Source organism: Nicotiana sylvestris, chromosome 3, assembly GCF_000393655.2.
Source record: "Nicotiana sylvestris chromosome 3, ASM39365v2, whole genome shotgun sequence".
Taxonomy (NCBI): domain Eukaryota; kingdom Viridiplantae; phylum Streptophyta; class Magnoliopsida; order Solanales; family Solanaceae; genus Nicotiana; species Nicotiana sylvestris.
In genome coordinates, this window is record NC_091059.1 from 221,227,191 (window position 1) to 221,240,624 (window position 13,434).

The 13,434-nt window shown below is 43.2% G+C and overlaps 2 protein-coding genes across 2 annotated transcripts; both read left to right on the forward strand.

Moving 5' to 3' along the window:
* The first annotated feature begins 3,006 nt into the window (after window positions 1–3,006).
* Window positions 3,007–3,465, forward strand: LOC138888705 (uncharacterized). The gene has a single exon (XM_070170617.1). The coding sequence runs from the start codon at window positions 3,007–3,009 to the stop codon at window positions 3,463–3,465; it is 459 nt and encodes a 152-aa protein (XP_070026718.1).
* A 9,119-nt stretch (window positions 3,466–12,584) lies between these two features.
* LOC104216309 (probable calcium-binding protein CML15) lies at window positions 12,585–13,397 on the forward strand. The gene has a single exon (XM_009766332.2). It carries the CDS (start codon window positions 12,729–12,731, stop codon window positions 13,266–13,268), a length of 540 nt encoding a protein of 179 aa, XP_009764634.1. The 5' UTR covers window positions 12,585–12,728; the 3' UTR covers window positions 13,269–13,397.
* Window positions 13,398–13,434: the final 37 nt, after the last annotated feature.

The window sequence follows — 13,434 nt, forward strand, 5'->3', positions numbered from 1 at the left end:
ACGAAAGATGTTAGTTAATATGTTGAGCCGATTAGACACTTATGAATGTAGCAACATCAATGCACAATAAATCTAGATAAATACGGCTAACGTAATCAAAGTATTACTACCCAATTATTGTGATCTTTTGGGAAGCCTCTTCCCCTGGCCATAGTGTAGAAAAGAAGAAAGTATCAAATGATTGAAGACTCATTGGATCTTGTCAGTATAGAACAATAATGTACACTTTGAGTTATGCAATCAATGAATCAGTTCACCTTTGTATATTCTTTTAGATAAATCTTTTACAAAGTATTCTTTTGTTTTTTTTGCCGGATCCGTTTACTTCTTTACTCTCTCTTCCTATTTATAAGGGACAATTTCTCAAGAAACCCTTAAAATTACAGCATAAAGAATATTTGAAAATCATATTCTCACTATCTCCCTCTAAGTTTAAACTATCGTTAACGTCCTATTTCGGCTGACCGCTCTTGGTTGTCGTCCTTGGCCATAATGACCATCAGACGTTGTGTTGTAGTAACCTCATTCTTCACCTTACTTAACAGCTATCAAGTTGCCAAATTTGGACCCATACAGTTAGTTCATTCACTTGTTGAGGTCGTGGCCCTGCACGTCCTTGATAAGCGGACATCGCCTATATTCGTTTGAGAATTTGGCTATTGGATTACACCGGTTTGGCGAAGGCCGAGAGAGTGACATATTCTATGGAACCCTTGTCGGTGCAGCTTATCAAGATGTGACATCACTCCCATGCGCGTCATCATTACGCACCTTCCCGAGACAGCGATTGATTGCTTATCGCTTTGGTTTTAGCGCCATTGGCGGCCTTCCGCTTCGATTCTCGCGCCACCCAATCCTATAAATAGGGGAAGGTTTTATTTTTTCAAGAACTTTTAGCCATTTCCTTTCTTGTATATACATTGCCTCCTTTGATCACCTCTCATCGGGTCTTCAGCTCGGTTTTCGTATTTTTCTCTTCTTATCTTTTCCGTTCAACCACTATTCCTCATTTCACATTTCACCAACATACCTTCTATTATCAAGATGCCGATAATGCATCGAACACATGAAGAAATTTCCGACGCCACTTCGTTATCCATGGCACCTCCTCCCGGTGGTGAGGATATGGCAGTTGAGGAAGAGGATAACTTTTCTACCGTAAAAGAGATACCCCCAAGAAACCTTATATCCCGGAATGACTTTCATAAAGAACCTGCCTCTTCCCCTATTCTGGTGGTCTCTGAAACTGGGCAGGCTCACATAAATGACCTCCGATCTACATACAACATTCCTCCCCACATTGAGATGGTTCCGTCTAAGAGGGATCTTATGGAGGTCCATAGACCGGGATATAGTGCTTTCTACGTATATCCCTTTGTGATCGGTCACACCCTCCCTCTTCTTCCACTGGTTGAGGAATTTTGTCGGGTCTACGAGGTCTTCCCGGAAACTATCTCCGTATACGTATAAAAATTTTCTAGTACTGACAAAGTATGCGGAGTTGGCGGGGTGTGAAGTTGGACCTTATCACCTTTTACACTTATTTTCCCCAAGTTTTCATAAGAGCACCATGGTACACTTGCGGCATCGTGGGACCAGGGGGTTATTGGTCGGAACAGACGATCGGTCAAGCTGCAAATTTTGGCAAAAATACTTCTTCATTAGAATCGAGCACCTAGTGTCGGACCCCGCTGGATTCCCAGAACGGTGGAATCATAATCGTAGGTGTTGGTACTCGTTGTTTACTTTCGTTCTTCCTAATTTGTACTTATTTGTGACTTTTCTGTGTAGCTGTGAGACGTGCACCTCTTCTCGTTGTTGGTATCGAGGACTGGGTAGCTTGCATACTTCCTTATGTGGGGGGAGAATCGAGATTGGCCTGCTTTCCTCAAACGCTTTGGGCCAAAAGTTCCATCCGGTAAGTGTTCCTTTTGATTTAACCTTTGGCTGTTTGATGTCATCTATTGATATGACCTCTTCGTGATGATAGGTCGTAAGGCTTCCAAGAAGAAGGCCTTAGTACCGGAATTTTTCCAGGCCATCGCATCAGCAGGGATGCAATTTGCCCTGGACGAGTCCGTCCGAGGAGGCCGTGCTCAATCTGTATCGGATAAAGACTTTTCTCGTTACATCATTGTACGGGAAGAGATCTCCTCTCGACCCGTCTATTACCTCATGGATGAGACCTCCAACGGGGATGAAATACCATCGAGGAATAGGAGGAGGTTAGAGCTTGGGAAGGTTATCGCCGCAAATACTAGAAAGAACAAAACTGATGCTTCGGGGGTGGCGTCTTTGCCTGGATCAGGCACAGGTGCTGTTTTTATGGCGGACGCCATTTTGACAGGGAAGTCCCCCAGGACCGAAGGAATATATCAAGGTGGGGGGTCTGTACGATCCGCCCTAGGTGGCGCATCGTCTGTCATCGGAGAAGGCTGAGTTGAGCTTGTCGAGGTCAATGATTCAGGTTTGGATGTCAACCCAGAAAACGTACGAGCTTACTTGAAGTGGCATACTCACGTAGAAATGAGGACGGAAGGTCCTGATCAATACATAGTCATCCTTGTGGGTTATGACTTGTTGGCGAATTACGAGCAGGCAACATCGGTGTTTGCCCCTTTGTGCACTGCTTCCGAGAGCGTGGTACTTAAGGCAATAAGTGATGTAGAGCTATTGCGAAGTATTTCCGACATGGCTCTGTGGGTAAGTGCTTTTCTCTTCTCTTTGTTTTTGGGTTTTTTTCTATACTTAACCCCTTCCTTGTTTTGTATTTGCTTTTCACACTAGACCCTTATCTTGGAGACTGAGCGTGATCGGAGGGATAGGTGGAAGAGCTGTCTTTAGGAGAATGGCCTCCAAATATAAGGAGTACCGTACCAAACATCATGCATTGGCCAATCTCTTCACTTAGGACAGTGATTTTGGTTGTTCCGTGATGGGCTCAAGTAGAAGGAAAAATAGTTGGCGTAGAAAGTCGAATAGCTGAAAGAGCCGGACGAAGACCTGATGAAGGCAATTGCCCGATGTAGTGAACTTGAGGCAGCTCTTAAGGCCAAAGAAGATGAACTCGAGATGAGTAAGGGGGTGATGGATGAGAGTGTCGACATTCAAGTGCGGATGACTGCCTTAGCTGCTGAGCTTGACAGGAGGGCGGCGGAGGCTGTCGACCTTAGGGGTGAGCTGAGCGCTAAGGCTAATGGATTGGCTCATGCTAAAAGGGATAGGGTGTCTACCATCTCTCAGGTAGCGTCTTTGGAAGACGCCCTTCGTGTTTGTAGATCAGAGCAGGATAAGGAAGCGGAGACGTCTGCGCTTAAGGCAGCAAGGTTTGAGGGACGTATCCGAGATCTGGAGGCGGAGTTGTCCGTGTTAAACGAACAAGTTACCACTTTGAAAGATGAGGATGTGAGACTGTGGTTGCAACCCTCTACATCTCATGCTTCGGCCGACCATGTCATGCTATGAGGTTTATATGAGATGTGGGTTCATGCCGAAGCTCAACTTGACATGTATAAGTCTCTTCGTGCCGATGAGAAGGTGTTTGAGGCAAAACTTTAGGAGGTGCGTATTAAAGCAGGTGTCGCTCGTAAGGCATGTGGTTACGACCCTGGCATGCCTAGAGGAGACGATGTTGATTATGACGATACGGACAAGCTCGCCTCCGATTCGTGGTACAATGAGGAGTATGCCACGAGGGACGATGTGGCGTAGGACTTGGTTGTATTTATTTTTGTTTTGCTATTTTTGTGAGTGCGTCCTTGAGCCCTTTATAAAAAAAACTCTTATAATGTTCTCTTTTTTTGTTGCGAGAGGGGGGCCCTGGGCTATCCAGCCTTGTGCGATATTTTGCCGTAGGTGACCGCGGTATTTAATAACTCGAACGAGTTTATAGTGATTCGGGCGATGTCGGATGTCAAGTAATCCATGTGACATAGACTATTTAATGATTTTGAGCGAGGTCGAAATCTTTATTTGGCGATGACCTTTGTCGTAAGGGTGTTATTTCGAGTAAATGTAGAAATGTTAACCCGTTGCATTTCGAACAATGTCGAATCATTGTCTTTGGCAACGGCCTTTGCTGTAGGGGTGTTATTTCGAGTAAATGTCGAAATGTTAACCCGTTGCATTTCAAACGAGGTCGAACCATTGTCTTTGGCGACGGCCTTTGCCGTAGGGGTGTTATTTCGAGTACATGTCGAAATCTTAACCCGTTGAATTTCGAACGAGGTTGAACCATCGTCTTTGGCGACGGCCTTTGCCGTAGGGGTGTTATTTTGAATAAATGTCAAAATGTTAACTCGTTACATTTCGAACGAGGTTGAACCATTGTCTTGGGCGACGGCCTTTGCCGTAGGGGTGTTATTTCGAGTTAATGTCGAAATGTTAACCTGTTGTATTTCGAACGAGGTCGAACCATCGTCTTGGCGGCGGACTTATCCGTAGGGGTGTTATTTCGAGTTAATGTAATAATAACTCGTTGCGTACGAAATGAGGTCGGACCATCCTCTTGGGCAACGGCCTTTTCCCTAAGGGTGTTATTTCGAGTTAATGTCGAAATGTTAACCCGTTGCATTTCGAATAAGGTCGAACCATTGTCTTGGGCGACAGCCTTTGCCGTAGGGGTATTATTTCGAGTTAATGTCAAAATGTTAACCCGTTGCATATCGAACGAGGTCGAACCATTGTCTTTGTCGACGGCCTTTACCGTAGGTGCGTTATTTTGAGTAAATGTCGAAATGTTAACCCGTTGCATTTCGAACGAGGTCGAACCATCATCTTTGGTGACGGCCTTTGCCGTAGGGGCGTTATTTCGAGTAAATGCCAAAATGTTAAGCCATTGCATTTCGAACGAGGTCGAACCATCGTCTCTGGTGACGGCCTTTGCTGTATGGGCGTTATTTTGAGTAAATGTCGAAATGTTAACCCGTTGCATTTCGAACAAGGTGGAGCCATTGTCTTGGGTGATGGCCTTTGCCGTAAGGGTGTTATTTCGAGTTAATGTTGAAATGTTAACCCGTTGCATTTAGAAAGAGATCGAACCATCGTCTTTGGTGACCGCCTTTGCCGTAGGGTTGTTATGTCTAGTAAATGTCGAAATGTTAACCCGTTGCATTTCGAACGAGGTCGAACCATCGTCTTTGGAGACGGCCTTTACCATAGGGGTGTTATTTCGAGTTAATGTCAAAATGCTAACCCATTTCATTTCAATCGAAGTTGAACCCTTAGTTGTGAAAGAGGATCAATGGAGAAAAGTTTTATTTCATTTACTGGAGTATTGTACATGTCGATTTCATTCATTCATTGGAGATACATGTTGCTTTCGTACGTACATTATTGTACATGTGGATTTCATTCATTCATTGGAGATACATGTCGTTTCGTACGTACATTATTTTACATGTCAATTTCATTCATACATTGGAAATACATGACACTTTCATACGTACATTGAAGAAGTTTCCTTGTATCTAGTCCCTTCATTTCTTGGCATGAAGATTTCATCGGTAGGCGGGGCGATGAATTATACTTTGAACTTCGAGACGTCCCCCTTGTCTCCTCGTTAAAAACCTCCCTGAGAAATCCCAATTGGGATAAAACCTGAGTGAGGGAAAAAGAGTACGACTTGGGTGGCGTCGTTTTTCAGAAGTGGAAGTATTTGAGATGGGCGAAATTCCAGTTGTTTTGTAGTAGTTTTCCCTCCATCGTTTCTAGTTGGAATGCCCCTTTCCTTGCTGCCGCTGTGATTTTATATGGCTCGTCCCAGTTGGATCCCAGTTTTCCTTCTTTTGGTCTTTGGTTGCTTGTGTTTTGGCCTTGAGGACGTAGTCCCCGACTTTGAGCGGTCTTATTTTGGCCTTCTTGTTGTAGTACCTTTTCGTTTGTTGTTTTTGGGCTACTATCCTCATATGAGCCATATCTCTCCGTTCTTCTACTTCGTCCAGGTCTTGTATTCTATTTTTGTCGTTGTTTGGTACACTCTCATTGGAGTATCTCAGGCTGGGTTCTCCGACCTCAACGTGTATGACGGCGTCAGTTCCATAGACTAACGAATATGGTGTTTCGCCTGTGCTGGTTTTGGCATGGTGCGGTAGGCCCGTAGTACTTCTGGTAGTAGTTTCGGCCATAGCCCTTTAGCGTCCTCAAGCTTTTTCTTTAGTATATTCAATATTGTTTTGTTGGAGGATTCTGCTTAACCGTTTCCAGCAGGATGGTATGGCATGGAGAGTATTCGCTTGATGCGCCATTTTTTGAAGAACTCGGTCATCTTTTTTCCGACGAACTGAGGTCCATTGTCGCAGTTGATTTCTTTGGGGATGTCGAAGCAGCATATGATGTTTTTCCATATGAACGTGATGACTTCCTGTTCGCATATTTGGGCAAATGCACCTGCTTCCACCCATTTGGAAAAGTAGTCAGTTAAAACTAAAAGGAAACGTGTCTTACCTCTCCCTGCAAGGAGGGGTCCGACGATATCCATTGAAGTGACGGAGTGCAAAAGTTTGCCTGCTTGGTGTATCATAGATGTGTACTTTTGGCATAGTTCACATTTCTTGACGTAATCTAGGCCTCCCTTTTCATAGTGGGCCAGTAGTATCCCACCTGGATGAGGCATCTGACGAGGGCTCGATTGCCTGTATGGGCACTGCAATGACCCTCGTGTACTTCCTCGAGCACACGCCTTGTTTGATTTGGTCCTACGCATTTTGCCAAAGGACTATCGAACGTCTTTTTGTAAAGGTCGTGATTTATGAGGTTGTACATGGTCGCCTGTATTCGAAGCTTTTTGGCCTCCTTTTTGTCTTGCGGGAGTGTTCCCTCCTGCAAATATGTCATGATGCGGTTGCGCCAGTCCCATGTTAAATTTATAGAATGTACCTCTACTTGGTCTATTGATGAGTGGAGGAGGGTGACCACATTTTCCCTGATGATATTTTTGGTTGCTGCTGCCAGTTTAGCGAGACCATCTACTTTGATGTTTTGTGCCTGGGGTATCTAGTCGAGTCAGTAGTCGTCGAATTTTGGCAGTAGCTTATGGATTTCTGCCCGGTATTTTTGTAACCTTTTCTCCTTGATTTGGAAAGTTCCAATAACTTGGTTAATAACGAGTTATGAGTCATATCTGAGGACGACTCGTCATGTACCATATTTGAGGGCCAGTTTCAGTCCTACAATTACGGCCTCATACTCGGCCTCATTATTAGTCATTTTGGGCACCATATGGATTGGCAAATCACTTCGCCTATTGGGACTTCAAGTACAAGTCCCAATCCAGACCCCGATGCATTAGACGCACTGTTAGTATAAAGGACCCAGAGGTCGGGTCGTCTAGGGGAGGTGCGAAGCGCTTCTTGCTCGACCCCGGACAATATTTCTGCACTAAAGTCGGCGATGAAGTCGGTGAGTACCTGCTACTTTATCGCAGTTCGTGACTAATATGCTATATCGTGCTCGCTCAATTCTATGGTCCATTTGGCCAATCTGCCTGATAGTTCGGGTTTGTGCAGGACGCTCCTGAGGGGGGGGAAATCATCACTACTGATATAGGGTGACATTGAAAATATGGTCTAAGCTTTCGTGAAGCTATGACCAATGCTAGAGCTAGTTTTTCGAGGTAGGGATACCTCGTTTCGGTGTCAACCAAGGTTTTGCTGATATAATAAATTGAAGATTGCGTACCTTTGTTTTCACGGACCAAAACCGCGCTTACCACGACTTCTGAGATGGCTAGGTAGACAAGGAGGCGTTAGTCGGGGTCTGCCTTAGCGAGTAATGGTGGCGAGGACAAGTATGTTTTTAGTTTTCTTAGGGCGTCGATGCATTCTGAATTCCACTGGAGTCCATTGTATTTCTTTAGCACATTGAAAAATTTATGGCATCTATCCGATGACCGTGAGATGAACTTCGACAGCGCGGCTATCCGACCCGTCAATTTTTGTACATGTTTTTTTACTGGTTAACATTTTGGGTATTCCTTTGATGGCCTTGATCTAATCTGGGTTGATTCGATGCCTCTTTCTGATACCAAGAAGCCGAGAAATTTGCATGAGGTCACACTGAAGTCGCATTTTTCGGGGTTTAGTTTCATGTCGTAACGCCTTAGTATGTCGAAAGCTTCCTTCAGGTCATCGATGTGGTCTTCTTTTCTTTTCGATATAGACTTCTAGTATTTTGCCAAGTTGATCTTTGAATATCTTGGTGACCAACCTTTAGTATGTCGCTCCCGTATTTTTTAGTCCGAACGGCATGACTCTGTAGCAATACGTTCCCTAGTGGGTAATGAAAGTAGTTTTTTCTTGGTCCTCTTCCTCTATGACGATCTGGTTGTAACCCAAGTAGGAATCTAAGAAGCTTAGCAACTCATATCTTATTGTTGCATCGATGAGATGGTCGATATGTGGCAATGGAAAGGAGTATTTTGGGCATGCTTATTCAGGTCCGTAAATTTAACGCACATTCGCCATTTTTCGTTTATCTTCTTTACCATGACCACATTGGCAACCCATTGGGGATACTTTGACTCTCGGACGGAGCCATTGGCAAGCAGCTTATCGACTTCTTCGGTGATGGCTTCGTTGATTGCGGAGTGAACTTTCTCCTTATTTGCCACAATGATGGGTAGAGGGGGTCAACATTCAATTTGTGCATGGCGATGTCTTTCAGGATGTCTGGCATATCTGAATGGGAGAAGGCAAACAGATCGGCATTGTCAGTTAACAATTTATGAAACTTACTTGGTTCTGAGAGATTGTGCCCGATATAAGCCTTTTCTGTGCTATCATTGCCGTCTAGTTGGACGGGATTGAGATCTTCTATGGTCGACTCGCCGGCTTCCACGATGTCGGGATCCTTCATAACGTCCATCTGTACGTCGAGTTTGGGTCCCGACGTCACTAATTGTTATGCTTCCGTACTTGCTCCCTTTAGTTGTTGGGTGTGTACGCAATCCTTGGTGATGTGATAGCATTCTTACGCGGTGCATTGCTCACTACGGATGCTGAATATTCCCCATGGAGTAGGGAACTTGATTACTTGATAGAGACTTGACGGGATGGCTCGCATGGCGTGTATCCATGGATGCCCTATAATGGCGTTATAGGTTGTGTCTTGGTCCATGACGTGAAACGTTGTTTCCAGGGTGACTCCTCCTGCCAGGACAGGTAGCATTATTTCTCCAGAAGTTTGCTCGACTGCATATTAAAATCCGTTAGTGTTATGCAACGCGGTACTATTTTATCTTCAAGCCTCATCTGTGCGAGGACTCGAGGATGGATAATACACGCTCCACTTTCATCGTCCACCATTATTCTTTTCATATCAATATGTGAAATACGTAAAGTAATAACAAGAGCATCGTAGTGAGGAAAAGACAAACCGTCGATATTTGACTTGTCGAAGATGATACTATCTTCGAGGTCATTATATCGTTCATGAGTGATCAACCGTTTGAGTTTGTGTGTAGTAGTGAACTTTACATGGTTGATTGTTGTCCCGTCACCTCCACCGATTATCATTTGATTGGTACGAGTGAGGGAGGGCAGTTTTGGAGGTCCCTGGGGTTGTTTGCATCCCCGGGCAAAGTTGGCTCGCCCTCAGTCACTCATCAGTTCTCTCAGGTGTCCCTAATTAACATTCTTACTACCTCTTGCCGTAGACCTATGCAATCCTCTGTTTACTGACCTCATTGTTAGTGGAATTCACAGAGGATGTTCGATTTCTGAGTACTTGGATCGGATTTCATTTTTTGCGGCCATTGTACCTTCGTGCCGAGCTTCTCCAGTGCATACACTATTTCTGAGGGGGAAACACAAAAATTGTGAGCAGATAAGAGCGGAGGCATGCCTCTTTCGTTTTGTTGTGTCGTGGCATTATGAGGAGGGTCATCTGTATTCCACGGGGGAGGTTGGATGGCTACTCTAATGTAGGGTTGATGTATATCTCGTCCGAGACGGGGACCCAACTGGCCTCTTCGACCGTCATTATGACGATCCTTCCTTATTTTTGCTTGAACTGATGTCAGTCGTTGAATCTGGCCATTGAGATCGTCCTCGTCGGCCCTTACCTCGGCGCAATAGGCGTTGTAGATTTCTTCCCAAGTGGTGGGAGGGTATTTCATGAGCCTGCTTAATAGCTTCCTGGTTGCTCTCGACCTATTCCTGCTCAACCTATTCTGAAAGGCCGCTACCGCCATCCCCTCTAATAAATTCGATAGGCTCTTTCTCACCCTGTTAAATCGGGCTAAGAAGTCCCTGAGTCCCTCACCGGACGTTTGCCTAATGGCGAATATGTCGTTTACCCTGGCTTTCGCCTTTTTAGCTCCTGCATGAGCGGTGACGAACTTGTCCGCCATTTCCTCGAATGTTGCTATTGATCGCGCCGGCAGTTGTGAGTACCAGGTTGGGCTCCCACCGTTAGGGTTTTGCTGAATTTTTTCAGTAGTACTGATGGTACTTTTTCTTTCGAAATATCATTGCCTTTTACGGTTGTGACGTAGTGGATGATATGATCCTCTGGGTCTGTAGTACCATCATATATTTTCAGGTATGGTGGTATTTTGAAGGTTTTAAGTATGGCGTGGGGGTTGCTTCCTCGTTGTACGGTTGCTCGATGAATCGACCGACGTCCCATTTCGATAACAACTTTGGGGTGCCTGATATTTTATCGACCCTTTCTTGATGCTCCTTCATCTGGTCATGGAGTGCCTTATTCTCATTTTCCATTTCCTCCATTTTCTTTAGAATGGCTGCAAGTGTGTCGTTACATGCGTCAACAGTGGTATGAGTATTACCTGTTCGAGGGGCGTCTTGTTCGCCAATGGTTGTCATGATATCTATGTGTGCAATGTCTCTATTCTCCCTTTGAGCGGATTTTTCAAGTATGTTGTTCAGAGTGTTTGTTAGCCATTCTTCTAGTAACCTTTTTACCGTCGGTGGTGCCTCTCCTGTTGTAGACGTGGAGGCTTCCTTTTCGCGCGAAGCAGTTACGCTTTCGCGTGGAGAAGGCGAAGCGTCTCTCCTAGGTGTAGCGGTTGGTGTCACGTTTTCATTGTCTGCCCTGCCGTCTTTGTTGATGGTGTCCAGGTGGTTAGTTGTGACACCCGCTATTACTTTTAACCTTGCATCTCGTTTTCCTGCCATCGTTAGTTTATGCAAAGCTAGGAAAGATGGATATCCCTTTATACGATCTAGATGAAACTAAAATTTCAACCAAAGACCCCCCCCCCCCACACACACCACATTTCAACTAAAGACCCCCTCCCCCCCCCTACAGACGGCGCCAAATTGTTTGACCAAAAGGTTTTGAACCTTTTGTCTAAATCAATTAATGATGAGAAGAGGGGTAAATCTTAGTTACAGATAATAAAATCTAGACCAAATGATAAATGAAGTAGACGAGACGAAAGACGTTAGTTAATATATTGAGCCGATTAGACACTCATGAATTCAGCAACATCAAGGCACAATAAATCTAGATAAATACGGCTAACGTAATCAAAGGAAGTTACTACTCAATTATTATGATCTTTTGGGAAGCCTCTTCCCTTGGCAATAGTGTAGAAAAGAAGGAAGTATCAAATGATTGAGGACTCCTTGGATCTTGTCAGTATAGAACAATAATGTACACTTTGAGTTATGCAATCAATGAATCAGGCCATCTTTGTATATTCTTTCAAATAAATCTTTTACAAAGTGTTCTTTTGTCTCTTTTCCCGGATCCCCTTACTTCTTTATTCCCTCTTCCTATTTATAAGGGACAATTTCTCAAGAAACCCTAAAAATACAATATAAAGAATATTCAAAAAGCATATTCTCATTATCCCCCTCTAAGTTTAAACTATTGTTAATGTCCTGTTTCGGCTGACCGCTCTTGGTTGTCGTCCTTGGCCACAACGACCATTAGACGTGTTGTAGTAACCTTGTTCCGCGCCTTACTTAACACTTGTCGTTGTAGCCAAATTTGGACCCATACAAAAAGCATTCCCTTTTTCTATTAGGTCCTCTTTAATTTACTTTAACCTATTAAATATCTCTTTTTAAAGTCAATAAGCAATCAGCATTCTCTATCAACAAAAGCTACGCCTCTCAAGCTAGCTGCTGTAGGTTGGTATGACCCCATAATATCATAAATGCTCTATTTGGGTTCATAATATTTCAATGCTCTATCATGTTTATTTATAAGAAGATAAATATATGTAAATCTTTAATAACCAATAGTTTATAAAAATAATAATTTAGTTGTAATCAGTATATATAATTTAAAGTCCATTACTTTTTAAGTTTTGAGTTGAATGATGAGCACAAAATTAAATCCAGTAACCCACCTCAGGGACACAAATGACTTTAGGAAAATTCAAAGAACTGACATACGAACGGCTCTTTCTATTTTTTTATTTTTTTTATTTAAGAACTGAGCTAGGAAGTTCCCCTGAATGATACATTGAACTTCATCCTTCCAACTTTAGGCTAAAAATTAAATTAAATTAAATTAAATTAAATCCACCGACGCCCAATTCTTTACTACAAAATAATCATTACATGGAACCCATATATTGCTTTCAATTCTAACTGACCAATTCTACGCCTTGACTGAACTCACATCTCTTTAACACTGCACAATCTCCTCTCATCACCACCAATTTTCTCTTCCTATTTTTATCTCTTTTCCTTTTTTGTGTCCTCTTTTTTCGTTTCTCATTCTACTATCCTTTAGCTAAATAATACCAAAAAAACATGCAAATGATCAAGCCATTATTATTAGAGGGGAAAAAAGGAGGAAATCAAATTATGTCAATTCTTCAAGTTGATCAACTTGACCAATTACGAAACATATTTTCAAGATTTGACATGGACGATGATGGTAGTCTCACACATTTAGAACTAGCTGCACTATTACGTTCGTTGGGTATAAAACCATCTGGGGATCAAATTCATGTTCTTTTAGCCAACATGGATTCTAATGGAAATGGAGCTGTGGAATTTGATGAACTTGTTAATGCCATTATGCCAGATTTAATTAATGGAGAAATATTGGAAAATCAAGGACAGCTTTTGGAAGTTTTTCGATCGTTTGATCGAGATGGCAATGGTTATATTACGTTGGCGGAGTTGGCTGGATCAATGGCTAAGATGGGACAGCCGTTAACGTATCGTGAACTAACGGAGATAATTAAAGAGGCTGATGTTGATGGAGATGGTGTCATTAGTTTTAATGAGTTTGCAACTGTTATGGCTAGGTCTGCTGCAGAATTTCTTGGCATCCCTATTTCATAACAATGGCGATGCTTTGATGGTTTGGTATTTGTATCAATCAGCTAACTGTACAAAATCTCATAACTGTCTTGGTATCAATGTGTTGATGATCATCTTTACTTGTGAATAGTTTTGAGTCGATTAATGGGATATTGTTAGGCTTTGTTTTATTCTAAATTTTACTAGT

What these genes read in the sequence shown, in the direction of transcription:
- LOC138888705 (XM_070170617.1), top strand. Translation starts at nt 3,007, where the DNA reads ATGAAGGCAATTGCCCGATGTAGTGAACTTGAGGCAGCTCTTAAGGCC.
- LOC104216309 (XM_009766332.2), top strand. Translation starts at nt 12,729, where the DNA reads ATGCAAATGATCAAGCCATTATTATTAGAGGGGAAAAAAGGAGGAAAT.